This window comes from Pogoniulus pusillus, chromosome 11 (assembly GCF_015220805.1).
Source record: "Pogoniulus pusillus isolate bPogPus1 chromosome 11, bPogPus1.pri, whole genome shotgun sequence".
In the NCBI taxonomy this organism is placed as follows: domain Eukaryota; kingdom Metazoa; phylum Chordata; class Aves; order Piciformes; family Lybiidae; genus Pogoniulus; species Pogoniulus pusillus.
Genome location: NC_087274.1, coordinates 31082430 through 31101823, shown reverse-complemented (window position 1 = coordinate 31101823; position 19394 = coordinate 31082430). Strand labels below are relative to the sequence as shown.

The window sequence follows — 19394 nt, the reverse complement described above, 5'->3', positions numbered from 1 at the left end:
AAGAAACTTTCATGCTACAAGGGACTAACTTTGAAGGTAAAAAAAAAAATCCCAGACATTCTCATCAGCTTCTGATTGCACCAAATATCTGCCAATGTGCTGCCATATATTAAAAGTGAAAGTATTCAGGTAGCATTGCCATTAAAAAGTGAAATAACTCAAATAATACAACCACTAAAAAGATAAGCAACCTGGACAGCATTCCCATTAAGAAGTCAAGCAATGCAAATACCATTCCTATCAAGCAGCCAATAATTCAAACACCATTCCCACTGCAAAGCCAAACAATTCCAATAAGCCTTCCCACAAAGAAGTGAAACCGTTCAAACAGCACCACCTTCGCTCCGGATGCAAAGTGGTTTTGTCAGGTACCACAGACAAATCATTAACCTCGGAAAGGTTTTCGAGCAGCTGCTGCAGAGGGAGCAGTAACAAGAGGGTGTAACTTACGTTGTTCATGTACTCGCTGAGCAGGTCCTGCAGGGCTTGCCGCACGGCGTTGCACTCGGCCACGATCCGTTCGCGGCGGTCGTCCCGCGTGCACGAGGAGTCTGCCATCAGGGCAGCTCCACTGATGATGCTCTCCAGCCTTTCCTCAAGAGATGGTCTGAAGCGAGCCTCGCTGAAAGTCATGGGGTCTAAGATAATTTTGTTCTGAAAGACAAAAAGAGCGTGCTCGTTTGAAGCAAGCTGGAATGTCTTGGTGATGTGATGGTTTGGGGGTTACCCCGCCCCCCACACACTTTGTAGGTACCCAGCTAACTCAGATGGACCCTGGGAATATAGATGAAGCAATTTATTTACAGCTAGCAGAATATACAAGCAGCTATTTACACTATATACAGTTATATACAATTATATACAGAAATATACAAAAGGATAAACAATACAAAAGCACAACTCCCCTCCCAGAAACCTGAGTCCCCAGGAGGGGCTCTCAAACCACCCCAACACCTCCCCTGGCCCCTCTCAACCTTACCCCAGTTCTCAGGAAGAAGAGAGGTGCAGCCAAGAGGTTAGGGAGCAAGGTTAGTGGGAGCAAGGTTAATGAGATGTGACCAGGTCTGAAGGCAAAGGCAGAAGAAAAGACAAAATGGAGAATGCTTACTTCTTCTTCCCAAAGCTCTCAGCGTGACTGTGAGAGAAGTTGACATCAATTGTTTTCATTTCACTGCCTGTTATCTAGTTCTTCTACCAAAACATTCCAGCTTGCTTCTAACTAGCACAGGTGAAAAGAACTAGATAGTTGGCTATGAAAGGAAAGCAATGGTTGTGTCTCTTCTCTCACAGTCCTGCTCAGAGTTCTGGGAACAAGAAGGAAACATTAGATAACATTTCTGCCAGGCAACCAGCGGCAGAACGGGGGGACACGGTCTCAGGTTGTGCTGGGGAGGGTCTAGGCTGGATGTTAGGAGGAAGTTGTTGGCAGAGAGAGTGATTGGCATTGGGATGGGCTGCCCAGGGAGGTGGTGGAGTCACTGTCCCTGGAGGTGTTGAAGAGAAGCCTGGATGAGGCACTTAGTGCCATGGTCTAGTTGACTGGCTAGGGCTGGGATCTTGGAGGTCTCTTCCAACCTGGTTGATTCTATGATTCTCCTGATTCTATGATTCTCCATTTTGTCTCTCACTCTGCTTTTTGCTTCACACCAAGCCACATCTCCTTAACCTCACTGCCACTAACCTTCCTTCTTAACCTCTTGGCTGCACCTCTATTCCTTTTCAGGATTTGGGGTAAGGTTGAGAGGGGCAAGGGGAGGTGCTGGGGTGGTTTGAGAACCCCTCCTGGGGACTCAGGTTTCTGGGGGGGGGAGCTGTGCTTCTGTATTACTTATCCCTTGTATATTTCTGTATATAACTGTACAAGGCAAGGTTGGACGTGGCACTCGGTGCCATGGTCTAGCCTTGAGCTCTGTGGTAAAGGGTTGGACTTGATGATCTGTGAGGTCTCTTCCAACCCTGATGATACTGTGATACTGTGTGATACTGTGATACATGTCTTTGAAATCCCTCCAGGGATGGGGACTCCCTCACTGTCCTAGGCAGCCTGTTCAAGAGCTTGACAAGCCAGGGGAAGAAATTGTTCCTCATGTCCAACCTAAACCTCCTCTGGTGCACCCTGAGGCCATTTCCTTCTGTCTTATTGACAAGATTCTACCCTTATCAGTGCACAAACTTGTCTAACATTATGAATTTTGAGTCACCAGTAGATTATATTCTTAGCTGGCTTTCTCCTTTTGTAGTTCAAGGTAACAAACACAAAAGAAATAAGCTCCTGCTCCTGCTTACAGGCACAAAAACAACACCGTGTAATTCGGTAACCTTTTGCTGCAATCACGCAGAGAACTTTTGGTAATTGCAATGTTGTCTAAAGAGGCTCTGGAAGCCCTGTGCTTGTTCTTTGAGCTTTAAAAGGAAACGATTCAGGAATCAGGAATGAAAAAGTTAGAAGCATTCTGCTTTCCCATAATCACACCTTGCGTAGAGCACGTCAGGGTTTTGTTAATGAACCATTTTGTTTTTCACAGCATTTTGATAACTTTATGATGAGTCTATTTCCTTTAATATCCAAGAGCAATCAACAAGCACAAGGCAAATGATACAGTTAATTTGAAACACCACAACACAGTGGATTAAAATGTAAATCAGGATTTAGGGCCACGACACACAGCCAACATCTGCCTTTCACACTGGAAAAGTGCATCTGCTTATTACGAATCAGAACACTTATTCCAGGCTAAATTCTGATTCCCAGTGACTATTTTTTTTGCTTTAATTCAGCAGGACAAAGCTTTTTACCAAAAGATCTGCATATTTCTCAATAAAACTTCCAATTAAGTCCACACATCAAGCCCATAACTCTCATTACTATAGAGAGGAAGAAGATAAAGCCCTTGGAAATCTATACCTTAACTGGATGTGCAGCAGTTAAAGAGTAATAAACATGGACATCAGGAAGTTTATCAAGATTCATTATTTAATAAAAAGGACAAATAGAAGAACTGTAACCAGGCAGTACATTGTCCCAGCTCCAGGCTCTGCTGACTTGGCAGAAATCAATGCAGCATTACCCAAAATGTGCAATAATGTCTCTTCTAAGGTCTCTGCTTCACAGCAGTAAGCAGAGCAATTTTACAAGCATCTAAATTAGAAATGACTTCTCTAAGAGTTGAGCTGCTGCATATTTATGGAGCTGTGCTTCTCAGGCAAATGAGAACACTCAACACAGAGAGTCCACCAACATGTTCCTCATCATAAGAGTGATTGGCTACTGGAATGGGCTGCCTGGGGAGGTGGTGGAGTCGCTGTCCCTGGAGCTGTTCAAGGCAGGATTGGACGTGGCACTTAGAATCATAGAATCAACCAGGTTGGAAGAGACCTCCAAGATCACCCAGGCCAACCTATCACCCAGCCCTAGCCAATCAACCAGACCATGGCACTAAGTGCCTCAGCCAGGCTTTCTTGAACACCTCCAGGGACGGTGCCTCCACCACCTCCCTGGGCAGCCCATTCCAATGCCAATCACTCTCTCTGGGAAGAACTTCTTCCTAACATCCAGCCTAGACCTACCCTGGCACAACTTGAGACTGTGTCCCCTTGTTCTATTGCTGGTTACCTGGGAGAAGAGGCCACCTCCACCTGGCTACAATGCCCCTTCAGGTAGTTGTAGACAGTAATAAGATCACCCCTGAGCCTCCTCTTAAGCTCTGTGGTAAAGGGTTGGACTTGATGATCTATGAGGTCTCTTCCAACCTTGGTGATACTGTGATAAGCACGGGGGGGGGGGGGACACCTTGAGAAATTAATTATGCATTCTTTTTTTCACAACAGCAGAGTTAATCCAGTAGTGGCAAGACTGAAATTGCAGCAGATGAACTATATTAATAAATTATGTCATTGAGAAAAGGTTATAAAAATAACACCCTGCATGATTCACACTATTTTCAGTGTCTCCTTAGTCAAATGTGGTGTTTGTTTAGTTTGATTTAAATAAGTCACAGAATCACAGAATGGCAGGGGCTGGAAGGGACTTTAAAAGCTCATCCAGTCCAACTCCCCTGCCAGAGCAGCATCACCTGTACCAGATTGCACAGGAACACATCCAGGCAGGTCTTGAATATCTCCAGAGATGGAAACTCCACAATCCCCCTGGGCAGCCTGTTCCAGGGTTCTGTCACCCTCACAGGGAAAAAAAAATTCCTCCTCCTGTTTCCATGGAACTTCCTATGCCTCAACTTCCACCATTGCCCTTTTCCTGTCATTGGGAAGCACTGAACAGAGCCTGGCTGCATGCTCTTGGCACTCACCCTTTACACCTTTAGAAACATGAATGAGGTCACCACTCCACCACTCAGGCTCTTCCTCTCCAAGCTAAAGAGCCCCAGCTCACTCATGCTCTCCTCCAAGGAGGCCATAGAATGGTCATGTTAATGGTCATGGTGGTTTGGTTGGGTTGGGTTGGTGTTTCTTTGAGTTTTGGATGGTTTATTTTGGTTTTTGGTCTTACTGGTGGGTGTTTTATTGTTTGTTTGTTTGTTTAATTAGTATTAAAATGGTCATAAAAATGATAGCAATTAGTCCTCCATATAGAGACTAGAGGATTTTCAACAGCAACACAGTCTGCTTGGAGCAACCCCCCTTCTCAATCCATAGACTTCACAGAATCACTGGGACTGGAAAAGACCTTTAAGATCATCAAATCTAAACATTATGTAATTCCACCAGGGCCCCTACTAAGCAGTAGCCTTAAGCACCACATCTGTATGGCTTTAAAAAACACCCAGGAATGAGGATTCAACCACCTCCCTGGGCAACCTGTTCCAGTCTTTGGGAACCCCTTCAGTCGAGAAGTCTCTTCTAATATCCAACCTAAACTTCCTCTGCTGCAACTTGATGCCACTTCCTCTTGTCCTATCAGTTAGGACTTGTAAGAAGAGACAAACTTCTGCCCCACTCCAACTTCCTTTCAGAGAGTTGTAGAGAGCCAGAAGGTCTCCCCACAGCCTCCTTTTTTTCCAGACTAACTAACACCAGTTCCCTCAGCTGTTCCCCACCAGCCCTGTTCTCCACACCCTTCACAAGCTTCATTGCTCTTCTCTGGACGCTCCCCAGCATTTCAACATTCCTCTTTCAATGCAGCTCCCAAAACTGAACCCAGTACTCAAGGTGCTCAACCTAAACCTCCTCCCAACAACTTGAGACCATTTCCTCATCTCCTGTCTCATGTTGCTTTGAGAGAAGAGATCAATCCCACCTTGTTTCAACCTCCCTTAAGGCAAAGAGCCAGAAGGTTTCTCCTCATCATTCTTTTCTCCAGGCTGAACAGCCCAGTTCCCTCATCTGCTCCTCACCAGACCTGCTCTCCAGACCCTTCACCAGCTGTGCTGCCTTTCTTTGGACAAGATTCTAAGGAGAGAAACAGGACAACTATGCTTTGTTTAGAATATAATTACAGGTGCAGTTACATTCTCATCAGTAGTCCTAAATAAATTCCATTTGAGATGTTCATTTTAAACTCTAGACATTTCTCAAGTCTCTCATAAGGACAACAGGCTTTCAGAGGATGAGGATGAGAACCTGCTACATGACAGCTCTCAACATCCACTTCCCAAACGCACTTCTTGGTTTTTACTTTTGAAAGGTTTTACTCCCTTCCAAAGAAAGCTTAGTATTGAAACACCCCTTCAAACTATCATAGAATCATAGAATGGCAGGGGCTAGAAGGGACCTTAAAATATGACAGTATCACAGTATCATCAGGGTTGGAAGAGACCTCACAGATCATCAAGTCCAACCCTTTACCACAGAGCTCAAGGCCAGACCATGGCACCAAGTGCCACGTCCAGTCCTGCCTTGAACAGCTCCAGGGACGGCGACTCCACCACCTCCCCGGGCAGCCCATTCCAGTGTCCAATGACTCTCTCAGGGAAGAACTTTCTCCTCACCTCCAGCCTAAATCTCCCCTGGTGCAGCTCCCTCAGCCTCTCCTCGTAGGGCTGTGCTCAAGGCCTCTCCCCAGCCTCGTCGCCCTTCTCTGGACACGCTCAAGCATCTCAATGTCCCTCCTAAACTGGGGGCCCAGAACTGAACACAGCACTCAAGGTGTGGTCTAACCAGTGCAAAGTACAGGGGCAGAATGACCTCCCTGCTCCTGCTGGCCACACCATTCCTGATGCAGGCCAGGATGCCACTGGCTCTCTTGGCCACCTGGGCACACTGCTGGCTCATGTTCAGGTGGGTATCAATCAGCACCCCCAGATCCCTCCCTGTCTGGCTGCTCTCCAGCCACTCCCACCCCAGCCTGTATCTCTGCATGGGGTTGTTGTGGCCAAAGTGCAGCACCCTGCACTTGGAGCTATTGAATGCCATCCCCTTGGACTCTGCCCATCTGTCCAGGCTGTCAAGGTCCTGCTGCAGAGCCCTTCTGCCTTCCAACTCAGTCACATCTGCCCCCAGCTTGGTGTCATCTGCAAACTGCTGATGACTGACTCCATGCCCTCATCCAGATCATCTATGAAGATCTTCCAGTCCAACCTCCCTGCCAGAACAGGATCACCTAGAGCAGATCACACAGGAACGTGTGCAGGTGAGTTTTGAATATCTCCAGAGAGGGAGACTCCACAACTCCCCTGGGCAGCCTGTTCCATTGTTCTCTCACCCTCATAGAATCATAGACTCAATCAGGTTGGAAGAGACTTCCAAGATCATCCAGTCCAACCTAGCACCCAGCCCTAGACAATCAACCAGACCATGGCACTATGTGCCTCAGCCAGGCTTTTCTTGAAGACCACAAGGGACGGTGCCTCCACCACCTCCCTGGGCAGCCCATTCCAATGCCAATCACTCTCTCTGACTACAACTTCCTCCTCACATCCAGCCTAGACCTCCCCTGGCACAGGTTGAGACTGTGTCCCCTTGTTCTCTTGCTGGGTGCCTGACAGAAGAGCCCAACCCCACCTGGCTACAGCCTCCCTTCAGGTAGTTGTAGACAGCAATGAGCTCTGCCCTGAGCCTCCTCAGCTGCAGGCTGCACACCCCCAGCTCCCTCAGCCTCTCCTCACAGGGCTGTGCTCCAGGCCCCTCACCAACTTCATTGCCCTTCTCTGGACACATTTAAGCACTTCAACATCTTTCTTAAATTGAGGGGCCCAAAACTGGACACAGCACTCAAGGTGTTATTGAGGGTCCTTCCACACATGTGAGTACTGTGTTAGCAAGGAAAGAAAGTGCTTTTGGAAGCTGACAAAAAAAAAAAAGAGTAGCTGCCAGGAAATCTGACTAAATAAATTCCCTCAAAGCCTCGAGTTCCCAGCCCTGTTTTACAGCCAGTTAATGAGCGATGAGCAGAAATGAATTGGAACATTTTCCACTTCTAATTAGTTAACTAACATTAAAGTCATAAATCAAAGACTGGCACCATAATTCAGGCCTTCTAATTAAGTGTTTCAAGCCTTTTTACAACTTCAGATAGATGAAGCACTCTCTTTGCTAGGAACATACATAATCCTGCCTTTGGCTGCTGAAACAAAGCCCAAGAAAATCACTTTGTGGGCTTTATTTGAAGACTGTTAGACCTGTAACAAGCTTCTTTCAGCACAGGAAATTATATTTAAGTGTACTATATTAAATAAAGTATATTATATTGAAGCATATTATATTGAAGTATATATACTATAGTTAAGTATGTTACATTATAATTAAGAAGCTTACACTATATTTAAGGATATTACACTATATTTCAGGACACTGTATTATATTTAAGGACATTACACTATATTTAAGTATATTACACTATATTTAAGGATATTACACTATATTTAAGGATATTACACTATAAGTATATTACACTATATTTAAGGATATTACACTATATTTAAGTATATTACGCTATATTTAAGGATATTACACTATATTTAAAGGATATTGCATTATATTTAAGGGGATTGAGTCCAGCATCAGTAAGCTTGCAGATGACACCAAGCTAGGAGCAGGTCTGGAGCTGTTGGAGGGTAGGAGAGCCCTGCAGAGGGACCTGGACAAGCTGGATGGGTGAACAGAGGCCAATGGGATGAGATTGAACAAGGCCAAGTGCAGGGTTCTGCACTTTGGCCACAACAACGCCAAGCAGTGCTAAGGCTGGGAACTGAGTGGCTGGAAAGCAGCCAGGAGGAAAGGGACCTGGGGGTGCTGGTAGAGAGGAGCTGAAGATGAGGTAGCAGTGTGCCCAGGTGGCCAAGAGAGCCAATGGCATCCTGGGCTGCATCAGGAGCAGTGTGGGCAGCAGGACAAGGGAGGTTCTTCTGCCCCTGTACTCAGCACTGCTCAGGCCACACCTTGAGTGCTATGTCCAGTTCTGGGCTCCTCAATTCAAGAGAGATGTTGAGGTGCTGGAAGGTGTCCAGAGAAGGGCAACGAAGCTGGTGAGGGGCCTGGAACACAAACCCTATGAGGAGAGGCTGAGGGAGCTGGGGGTGTGCAGCCTGCAGCAGAGGAGGCTCAGGGCAGAGCTCATTGGTGTCTACAACTCCCTGAAGGGAGGCTGTGGCCAGGTGGGGTTGGTCTCTTCTGCCAGGCAACCAGCAACAGAACAAGGGGACACAGTCTCAAGTTGTGTGAGGGAGGTCTAGGCTGGATGTGAGGACGCAGTTCCTGGCAGAGAGAGTGATTGGCATTAGAATGGGCTGCCCAGGGAGGTGGTGGAGTGGCTGTGGCTGGACGTGTTGAAGCAAAGCCTGGCTGAGGCACTTAGTGCCATGGTCTGGTTGACTGGCTAGGGCTGGGTGCTAGGTTGGACTGGCTGAGCTTGGAGGTCCCTTCCAACCTGGTTGATTATATGGTTCTGTGATTTAAGGATATTGGACTATGTTTAAGGATATTGCATTATATTTAAGCATATTACACTACATTTAAGGATATTACACTATATTTAAGGATACTGCATTATATTTAAGGATATTGCATTATATTTAAGTACATTACACTATATTTAAGGATACCACAGAATTACAGGGGTTGGAAGGGACCTCAGAAGATCATCTAGTCCAAATCCACTGTCAGAGCAAGGTCACCTAGAGTAGATTGCACAGGAACACATCCAGGTGGATTTTGAATGTCTCCAGAGAAGGAGACTCCACAACCTCTCTGGGCAGCCTGTTTCGGTGTTTTGCCACCCTCACAGTGAAAAGGTTGTTCCTTATGTTCACACAGAGCTTTCTATGATCCAGCTTGCATCTGCTGCCCCCTGTACTGTCACTGGACATCACTGAGCAGAGCCTGGCTCCATCCTCCCTTCACATATTTATTATATTTAAGTACATTACACTATATTTAAGGACACTGCATTATATTTAAGGATATTACACTACATTTAAGGATACTGTATTATATTTAAGGGTATTACACTATATTTAAGTATATTACACTACATTTAAGTATATTATAATACATTTAAGGATATCACACTATACTTACAGGGTTGGAGGGCAGAAGGGCTCTGCAGTGGGACCTTGACCGCCTGGACAGATGGGCACAGTCCAAGGGGATGGCATTCAATAGCTCCAAGTGCAGGGTGCTGCACTTTGGCCACAGCAACCCCATGCAGAGATACAGGCTGGGGTGGGAGTGGCTGAGAGCAGCCAGACAGAGAGGGGTCTGGGGGTGCTGATTGATACCTGCCTGAACATGAGCCAGCAGTGTGCCCAGGTGGCCAAGAGAGCCAGTGGCATCCTGGCCTGCATCAGGAATGGTGTGGCCAGCAGGAGCAGGGAGGACATTCTGCCCCTGTACTCTGCACTGGTTAGACCACACCTTGAGTGCTGTGTTCAGTTCTGGGCCCCCAGTTTAGGAGGGACATTGAGATGCTTGAGCGTGTCCAGAGAAGGGCAACGAGGCTGGGGAGAGGCCTTGAGCACAGCCCTATGAGGAGAGGCTGAGGGAGCTGGGATTGGTTAGCCTGGAGAAGAGGAGGCTCAGGGCAGACCTCATTGCTGTCTACAGCTACCTGAGGGGTGGTTGTGGCCAGGAGGAGGTTGCTCTCTTCTCTCAGGTGGCCAGCACCAGAACAAGAGGACACAGCCTCAGGCTGTGCCAGGGGAGATTTAGGCTGGAGGTGAGGAGAAAGTTCTTCACTGAGAGAGTCATTGGACACTGGAATGGGCTGCCCGGGGAGGTGGTGGAGTCGCCGTCCCTGGAGCTGTTCAAGGCAGGACTGGACGTGGCACTTGGTGCCATGGTCTGGCCTTGAGCTCTGTGGTAAAGGGTTAGACTTGATGTTCTATGAGGTCTCTTCCAACCTTGGTGATACTGTGATACTGTGATTGTATTATATTTAAGGATATTACACTATATTTAAGGATATTGTATTATATTTAAGGATATTTAAGGATATTGCATTATTTTAAAGGATATTACACTATATTTAAATATATTATACTATATTTAAGGATATTACACTATATTTAAGTATATTATACTGTATTTAAGGATATTACACTATATTTAAGTATATTATACTATATTTAAGGATATTACACTATATTTATTACACTACATTTAATTATACTGCACTATATTTGAGTATATTACACTATATTTAAGATATGTTTAAGTATTTTCTCTTGTACACTGCACTGTGTTTTTTTAACAAGTGGGTTTCTGGAGTAGTTCATAAAGCAGACATTCAGCAAATAGATCTCTTCATATCAGTTAGTGTTGCAAGCCACCTTTACCTTCCTTAGACAGAAATAAACTACCATGAACACTAAGGATCACAGAATAGTAGGGGCTGGAAGGGACCTCTAGAGGTCATTGAGTCCAATCCGCCTGCCAAGGCAGGGTCACCTAAAGAAGGTCACACAGGAACATGTCCAGGTGGGTTTTGAATGCCTCCAGAGATGGAGACTTCACCAGCACTGTGACACCTTTTAAGTGTTGATCAGCAGTGATGGGATCACCCCTCTACCAAGTCTGCTGCTAAACCATTGCAAAGAAGAACTTCTTCCTCATGTCCAACCTAAATCTACCCTGTTCCAGTTTCAAACTATTAGCCTTTGTCCTATCTCCACAGGCCCTTCTAAATAGTCCATCTTCAGCTTTCCTGTAGGTCCTGTGGCAGGGCACTCACAAGTCCCTGCCCCACCAGAGGTTTGAATGGGGCATAGAACAGTTCTCCTCCCCTCCACCTCCGGAGCTTTGGAATGGGGGAATAAGTAGGAGTGAAGTTCCTTCCCCCACCCTCACAGGCTTGGATGGAGAAGAGCAAATTGCTCTAGCATATGGTAACTGGACACATTGCCTAGTTGGATTTTGAGTGGGATCTTGAGGAGCATCTGGAAGAAGGGTGCCAAGGAAGCACAGCCCTTGCTTTGGGCCCACCACATCCTGACTTCCTGCTGCAGGGACCTGCCGCAAGCTGCCACCGTTTGTGGGCACACCACTGAGCAGCCTGGCTTTGCCCTGCACTGCCCCACCATCTGTGCCTTGTGGAAGCTGTGTCTGCAGTCATTGTGGACTCTGGTGGGTTTACTGGCACTGGACTGCACCACATTGCTCCACTGCTGGGTTAGAATTCACAGTTCCAGACACTGCTGTAACAGACACTGCTGCAAAGGAGTCAAGGGACCAGCTCCAAATGCCCATTTCACTGCTATGAGTAGCACAGATGTTCCCGAGGGCTCTGGGCTGCCTTTCATTTATAAGTGAGGCAAAGCCATTTTGTGGCTAAACCTTTTCCAATTTTCTGATGCTCCTAAATTACTACATTGCCTACAAGCATCCTTGTGAAGACTTCCCTGCCCAAATCAGAAGCCAAATCTAACTGGTTTGTGGGCAGGGCTTTCCTAAATTAAAATAACTACATCTTTTTTTATAAGCCCTGCCTCATTACTTGTCCCAACTAATTCAGGTCCCCTTCAGATATTGAAATGCAGCTCCAAGGTCTCTCCAGAGCCATCTCCAGCCTGGAATGGGCTGCCCAGGAAAGTGGTGGAGTCATCATCCATGGAGGTGTTCAAGAAAAGCCTGGCGAGGCACTTAGTGCCATGGTCTGGTTGATTGGCCAGGGCTGGGTGCTAGGTTGGACTGGCTGAGCTTGGAAGTCTCTTCCAACCTGCTTGATTCTATGATTCTGTGATTCTTTCCAGGTGAACAGTCCCAAATATTTTAGCCTGTCTTCATAGGAGAGGTGCTCCAAGAGATTCCCAGATTGCATTGGGTTGGAAAGGAACCTCAAACATCATCTTATCCAACCCACCTGCAGTCAGCAGGGACACCTCCAACTCGTCCAGGGCCACAGTGAGTCTGTTCTTGAATGTCTCCAGGGACAGGGCCTCAACCATTTCCCTGGGTAACCTGTTCCAGTATTTAACTACTCTTAGCACTGCATCTCTGTCTCTTTGAAACCTCCAGGGATGTGGATTCATGCACGAGGCTCCCTGGAGGGAACACTGTAGTGTGACTCTGGAAAATTATAGCTCTTTTTTCCTCTCTCCACTTTATTAATTCATCTATTTAGAATGTAAAACCCTCAGGGCAGAGACCTTTTGCAAATATGCTTCTCAGTGATTTAGCACAATGAAAATACAATTTTAAGGCAAATGTCACTTCAAAGTGAGTAATATATCAGAAGAAGGAAGAGAAACCACAGTGACAAATGGTATAAAAAAGTCAAGTTGATAGCTATTGCAGATAAGCAATGTCACAACCACAGGACAGCATGAAGAACTGCCTCTGTCTGTGAAAGAAGATGCACAAAACATTCAGAGAGCCCCAGGTTTCCAGAACAGCTTGGGAGACAAGAGTGCCTACAGAAAAGTATTCAATGGATTTCAGTGGCAGATGCCTGCACTGCTGTGAAAACAAATGCCCTGTGCTCACAGGTTGGATTAGGCATGTTTGGCAGCATGCCCCAAAGCACTAACAAGGCTGTTTGGGGATAAATCAAATGTTTTACCTGTCCCCACACTGCGTTCCACCAGCACACCACACAGCTGTTGCACAAGGACAGTGCCACACTGCAGCTTTTGGGGAGGTATCTAATGTGTTAAAGAAGAAAGAGATTGACTCAGAGAAATAAGTGACTGTCATTCCTTCTGGGGCAGTGGGATGACTCAACTCATAGAATCACAGAATCCTTTTTAGTTGGAAAGGACCTTTAAGAGCATCCAGTCCAACTGCTCTCTAACTCTACCAAGGCTACTGCTAAACTATGTCCCTCAGCACCACATCTCTGCCCCTTTGCAACTCCTCTAACTCTACCAAGGCTACTGCTAAACTATGTCCCTCAGCACCACATCTCTGCCTCTCTGCAACTCCTCTAACTCTACCAAGGCTACTGCTAAACTATGTCCCTCAGCACCACATCTCTGCCCCTTTGCAACTCCTCTAACTCTGCCAAGGCTACTGCTAAACTATGTCCCTCAGCACCACATCTCTGCCTCTTTGCAACTCCTCTAACTCTACCAAGGCTACTGCTAAACTGTGTCCCTCAGCACCACATCTCTGCCTCTTTGTAACTCCTCTAACTCTACCAAGGCTACTGCTAAACTGTGTCCCTCAGCACCACATCTCTGCCTCTTTGCAACTCCTCTAGGGATGGGGATTCAACCACCTCCCTGGGCAGGCTGTTCAGTCTTTGAGAATCGTTTCAGTCAAGTTTCTTCTCACATCCAACCTAAACCTCCCCTGATGCATCCTGAGGGCATTTCCTCTTGTTCTGTCACTTCAAAGAAGAGACCAAGACCTCCAATTCATAGCAATGTGATGAACATCACACTCAGGTAAAAGCATACAGGCAAGAGCAGAGAGAGAATCAAGAGCCTCTAGCACTCCACAGCCCCCAGCATTCCTCTCCCAGCTCCATTCTCTATATAAATAGAGGTGATGTTCCCCTGAGATGCTGGTGGTGCTCACACACCACATACAAGCTATGTAAGCATCTCTGAGGTGCTAAATACACTCAAAATAGTACCAAATGTAGTCCAACTGGGAAATTTGTGAGGGTTTTGAGCTGTAACATGTAACTTGGCAAAGTTCAATGTATTTTGGACTTGACAGTTTAGATATTCATAACAAAATAAGCAACCTGTAATAAATACACTAAGAATGGAATAACTCTATTGTGCCAGAAAACATATTTCCTTATAGAAATTACAAGTGTGCTGTATTTAAGTGTCTTCAACACATCTGTGGCAGAAGATTAAGTGAGGTGATTCTGCCACTTTATTCTGACCTGGTGAGACCTCATATGGAGTACTGAGTCCAGCTCCAGAGTCCTCAATACAGAAGGGGCATGGACCTGACTGAGAGGATCCAGAGGAGGGCCACGAAAATGATCAAGAGGTTGAAGCAGCTCTGCTATGAGGATAGGCTGAGGGAGTTGAGGGTGTTCAGTCTGGAGAAGAGAAGGCTCCAGGGAGACTTAACAGAAGCTTGCCAGTACCTGAAAGGGGCTACAAGAAGGCTGGAGACAGACTGTTTGCAAAGGCCTGCAGTGACAGGAAGACAAGCAGTGCCTTCAAACTAGAGAAGAGAAGATTTAGATTGGATGTTAGGAGCAAGTTCTGCACCATGTGGGTAGAGAAATACTGGAACAGATTGCCCAGGGAGGTGGTTGAGACCCCATCCCTGGACATACTCAAGATGAGACTCGAGAGGGCTCTGGGTGATCTGATCTAGTTGAGGATGTCCCTGCTTAGTGCAGAGAGGATTGGAGTGGATGACCTCTGGGGGTCACTTCCAACTCTATGATTCTATAATTCTATGATTCTATGACTGATTCTATGATTCTGTGTTTGGCTGAGGGTTCACTACACAATCTCCTCTGTAACAAATTGCTTAGTGAGCCACTACTGTGGGTTGAATGTATTTGACAGGAGAACACAGAGCACTTGGTGTGTTGGACCAGCACTTTTCCTACCATCACAGTAAGTGTTTGCTACGTGGTGTGGTTACATTCATAAATAGTATTTGTGATTGCTAAATCTTTCAGAATACTACACAGGAGCATTTTGGGTTGGGGGGGGGTGCACGGGAGGAGTGGCGGTGTGTGGAAATGAAAAACCCAAAAACCAAACCCAAAACCCAGTCGCTAACCCCACTAGATGGAGCTCTCAGACAGCACACACAGAGCAGCAGCAGCATTCCTGCTGCTGAAGGGGAACCAAGGTAAGGAGATCCTAACTGTTCCCAAAAGGTACTTCCTTTTGCAGAGGTCTCATTTCTGCCATGCATTTGATACCCAAACCCCTACCATTCTATGACCTGGGTTTAAATGATCAAAAATTAAAGCAGGAACATTAGCATCATAGAATCAGTCAGGGTCGGAAAGGACCACAAGGATCATCTAGTTCCAACCCCCCTGCCATTGGCAGGGACACCCTATCCTAGATCAGGTTGGCCAGAACTGGATGCAGTACTCCAGGTGGGGTCTCAGCAGAGCAGAGCAGAGCAGAGCAGAGCAGAGCAGATGGGGAGAATGTCCTCCCTGGCCCTGCTGGCCACACTGCTCCTGCTGCAGCCCAGGCTCTGCTTGGCTTTCTGGGCTGCAAGTGCACACTGCTGGCTCCTGTTGAGCTTCTCCTCCAGCAGCACCCCCAAGTCCCTCTCCTGAGGGCTGCTCTCCAGCCACTCACTGCCCAGCCTGGATTTGTGCTTGGCATTGCCCCGACCCAGATGCAGGATACTGCACTTGGTCTTGCTGAACCTCCTGAGGTTGGCTTGTGCCCACCTCTGCAGCCTGTCCAGGTGCCTCTGGATGGATCCCTGCCCTCCAGCCCGGCTGCTGCACCACACAGCTTGGTGTCATCAGCAGACTTGCTGAGGCTGCACTCACCAACTTTGTCATAGAATCATAGAATCATAGAATCAACCAGGTTGGAAGAGACCTCCAAGATCTGTAGGCCAAAACCTGAGGCATTAAGCACATAATTTTGTCATCTATCAATCTGCCCAGTTTGCCCAGGAAGGTGGTGGAAGCCCCATCCCTGGAGGTTCTTAAGGCCAGGCCAGGCTGGATGAGGCTCTGATCTAGCGTGAGGTGTCCCTGCCCATGGCAGGGGAGTTGGAACTGAATGATCCTTGAGGTTCCTTCCAGCCCTGACAATTCTGATTCTAGAAACTTCAACCAGTATTTTAAAGCAGCAAATCTAAACAGAAACATACCCACAAAGTCTCCTTACTGCCACAGGAACTCTCTGCAGCAAGAAATTCTATTTCCCAATCTTTTCCTGCTTTATACCACAAGTCATCATTATACAGAACATGGCAATTAACCTATTTAAACACAATAGCTGAAGAGATTCAAATAAGGCAGGGTTATTATTAGAGCTTCAAATAGACAGAATTAGAATTTATACTACAGGTGATGATATCCTGAATGAGAAATTATTCAGATGATTTACACTGGAGTTATTTGAAGCATTAAACTTTGATTCTAAAATGTGAAATAGAGAAGACTAAGAAGTGTTAAATATTATGGGGGAAAACTACACTTTTTTTTACTACAGAGGAATGATTTTCTCATACCATGCAAGGTTTAGTAGGCACTTCAGACCAAATACAAATTGATCTCCAAAATGACTGATACTGCAATAGTAATATGTTGTAAAATAGTTTTCACTGAAAATAGATTTCTTTTTTAACTGAAGTAATATATTGCCACTATAAAAATCCAACCTTTTCCTCCACCACCTTTTTAGCCATGACATAGTTTCACTAGTCCTGTGCTTAATTGATTGTAATAGGTGAGGGTGAATTCACAATTACCCAATTACCACCGTTCACAGATTGCATCAGGTTGGAAGGGACTCTCAAAGGTCATTTTGTCCAACCCTATCCTGCACTGAGCAAGGACATCTCCAACTAGATTCAAATCCTAAATGTCAGAGTTTAGGGAATGTTAGGTCTGTAGTAAAATTAGGTGTGACTGAATCTCCTTTAACATCTTAGCAGAGAAGCAGAACAGGAAATGGTGATAGAAAGCAGGTAAAGCAATCACTGCAATCTTTGTATTCCCACTAAGTCAGAGCAGAAATTCCATTCAGTTTCTTACAATAAGAGAAAGAAAATTCCCAAGAGACAGGCTGGTTTCCCACACCTAGCTGTGCCCAGAACAAGGTGCTATGGATACCCCTTCTCACACACCCCACGTGATGCTGCAACACCACCTAGAGTGGAAAAGACTTTACCTGAGAAGAGAAACGATGAACCAATATCCTCACAAAGAGGCAGGGGACGCGCTCAGATGTCCAGCATGGTCTTCACTGGATTGACTTGCTCCAAACACAGTGACCCCCTCTGCACTGAGCCACAGCCTTTTCCAGAGAGTGGCAGCAGCAGCAGCATCATCAGTTTGGGACTGAGCAGTCACATGTTTGCTGGAGGTGTTTGTCAAACCTCTGCTCTCCACAGCGTGCAAAGTTCCCCACAAAACCAGAGCACAACTAGAGCGAGCAGGGCTGTTATCCTCACGGTCTCACCAGTAAGGCAACTCTCAGATGAGAAGGCCCTGAAATTCACACCAAATCCCTTAACTCCTGGCTCACAATAATGTCACAGGAAGAACTGTAGGTCCAGAAACACAGATATTAAAAGAGACAAGCTCAGCATAGCTCGTGCAGGCAGGACTGGGCCATTTTACTTACAAAGTGTGATGGAACTGGAGTCAAACTCTGGGCCCTGCAGCAGTTCTGAATGGGTTTGCCCCCTCTGCCTGTCTCTTCTGACACCTATCCACACAGACTGGACAGGCTGGAGAGCTAGGCAAAGGGGAACCTAACAAAGTCCTGCACCTGAGAAGGAATAAGCCTATGCATCAGCATAGGTCAGGGGCTGATGTGCTGAAAAGCAGCTCCGTGGAGAAGGACCTTGGAGTCTTGGTGGATAATGAGCTATCTGCAGGACAGCAACGAGCTCTTGTGGTCAAGAAGACAAATGGCATCAAGGAGTGCATTAAGTGTGGCAAACAGGTCAAGGGAGGATCTTCTGCCCCTCTACTCTGCCCTGGTGAAACCACATCTCCAGATGAGTGCTAGGTACAGTTCTGGGCTCCAGAGTTCAAGAGGGACAGGGATATACCAGAGAGTGTCCAACAGATGCTGAAGGGACTGGGACATCTGTCTGATGAGGAAAGGCTGAGAGACCTGGGGCTGCTTAGCCTGGAGAAAAGAAGACTGAGAGGAGATCTCATTGATGTTTACAAATATCTGAAGTGTGGATGTCAAGAAGGGGCTAGATTCTCTTCAGTGGTGTCTTATGGCAACTGAAACAAACTGTAACACAAGAAATTCCACATCAACATCAGGAAAAACTTCTTTGCTGCAAGGGTGGTGGGGCCCTGGGGCAGGCTGCCCATAGAGGTTGTAGAGTCCCTTCTCTGGAGTCTTTCAAGACCCATCTGGATGCATTGCTGTGTGACCTGCTCTAGGCGATCCTGATTTGGCAGGAGGGTTGGACTCTGATCTCCAGGAGTTCCTTCCAATCCTACCATTCTATGATTCTCTGCTATCCCCATTCTCCTTTTGCTGTTACTCATATACTCATTTTCTGTCCTATCTCAGTACTTGAACTTGTTTCTATAACGTTTACCCTTTCTACTACCATCTCCAAAGTAAACCCAATGACAGTAAGCCACAGATGCAGAAAGAGATGCTCAGGCCAACACAACTACCTGCACTACACAACCACTTGCAGCCTTAAAAATAGCAGGAAAGAGTAGCTCCTGACTGTCACAGATGCTTGTATTTTAACCTCATGTATCAATCAAAGCAAAAAGGACACCATTGCCCAACAGTAATTTCAACAAACTTCTAGCTAAAGTCAGAGTGGGAAATGAAGAAACATTTTCAGATCCTGCCTGCAATTATTTTTCCCCAGTTTCTAAAGAACACTTTTCGACTAGAAAATGAGGTGGGGGGGGAGTCACAATATAAGGCTGGCAATTAAATTAACAGTTAAACAATTAGCTGTTAGGAAAGTTTCTTAAGCTTCTGGATAGAGGCTGCAGCCCTTTCCCTGCAGTTGAGGTGACTGGTATCAAATGTGTTTGAAGGATGATTTTCCATCACTCTAATCAACACAATTGATGACTCAAGTTGAATGTTAATGTTTCCAGGATGCTCATCTCTGGTTTCCTGTTGTGACTTCCTGACTTTACCATTCAACCCAGAGCTGAACTCCCAAATTAATCACTTTGCATTACTTAGAGCCGTGTAGGCAGATTCTTCAAGGGCACCAGGACAAAAGAGGGCTTCCTTCTCTCTATCACAGCAGCCACATGTGAGCACAAATAACTCTTTATAATTCAAGTCCATTAGCAGCAAACAACTATTCCTCATGAAAAATAACACAAATCAATGCCTGCATTTTGCCTCTGCAGTCTGAGGAAATGGACCTGAATGAAA

At 46.2% G+C, this 19394-nt stretch overlaps 1 protein-coding gene across 1 annotated transcript in view; it reads right to left on the bottom strand.

The window, feature by feature from the left end:
* The window catches only part of LOC135179633 (catenin alpha-2), an 898848-nt gene that overhangs the window by 676027 nt on the left and 203427 nt on the right, over positions 1-19394 (bottom strand). Inside the window, exon 7 of the mRNA XM_064151673.1 lies at positions 451-654. Coding sequence (XP_064007743.1) covers positions 451-654 — 204 coding nt within the window. The remainder of the gene's footprint in view (positions 1-450; positions 655-19394) is intronic.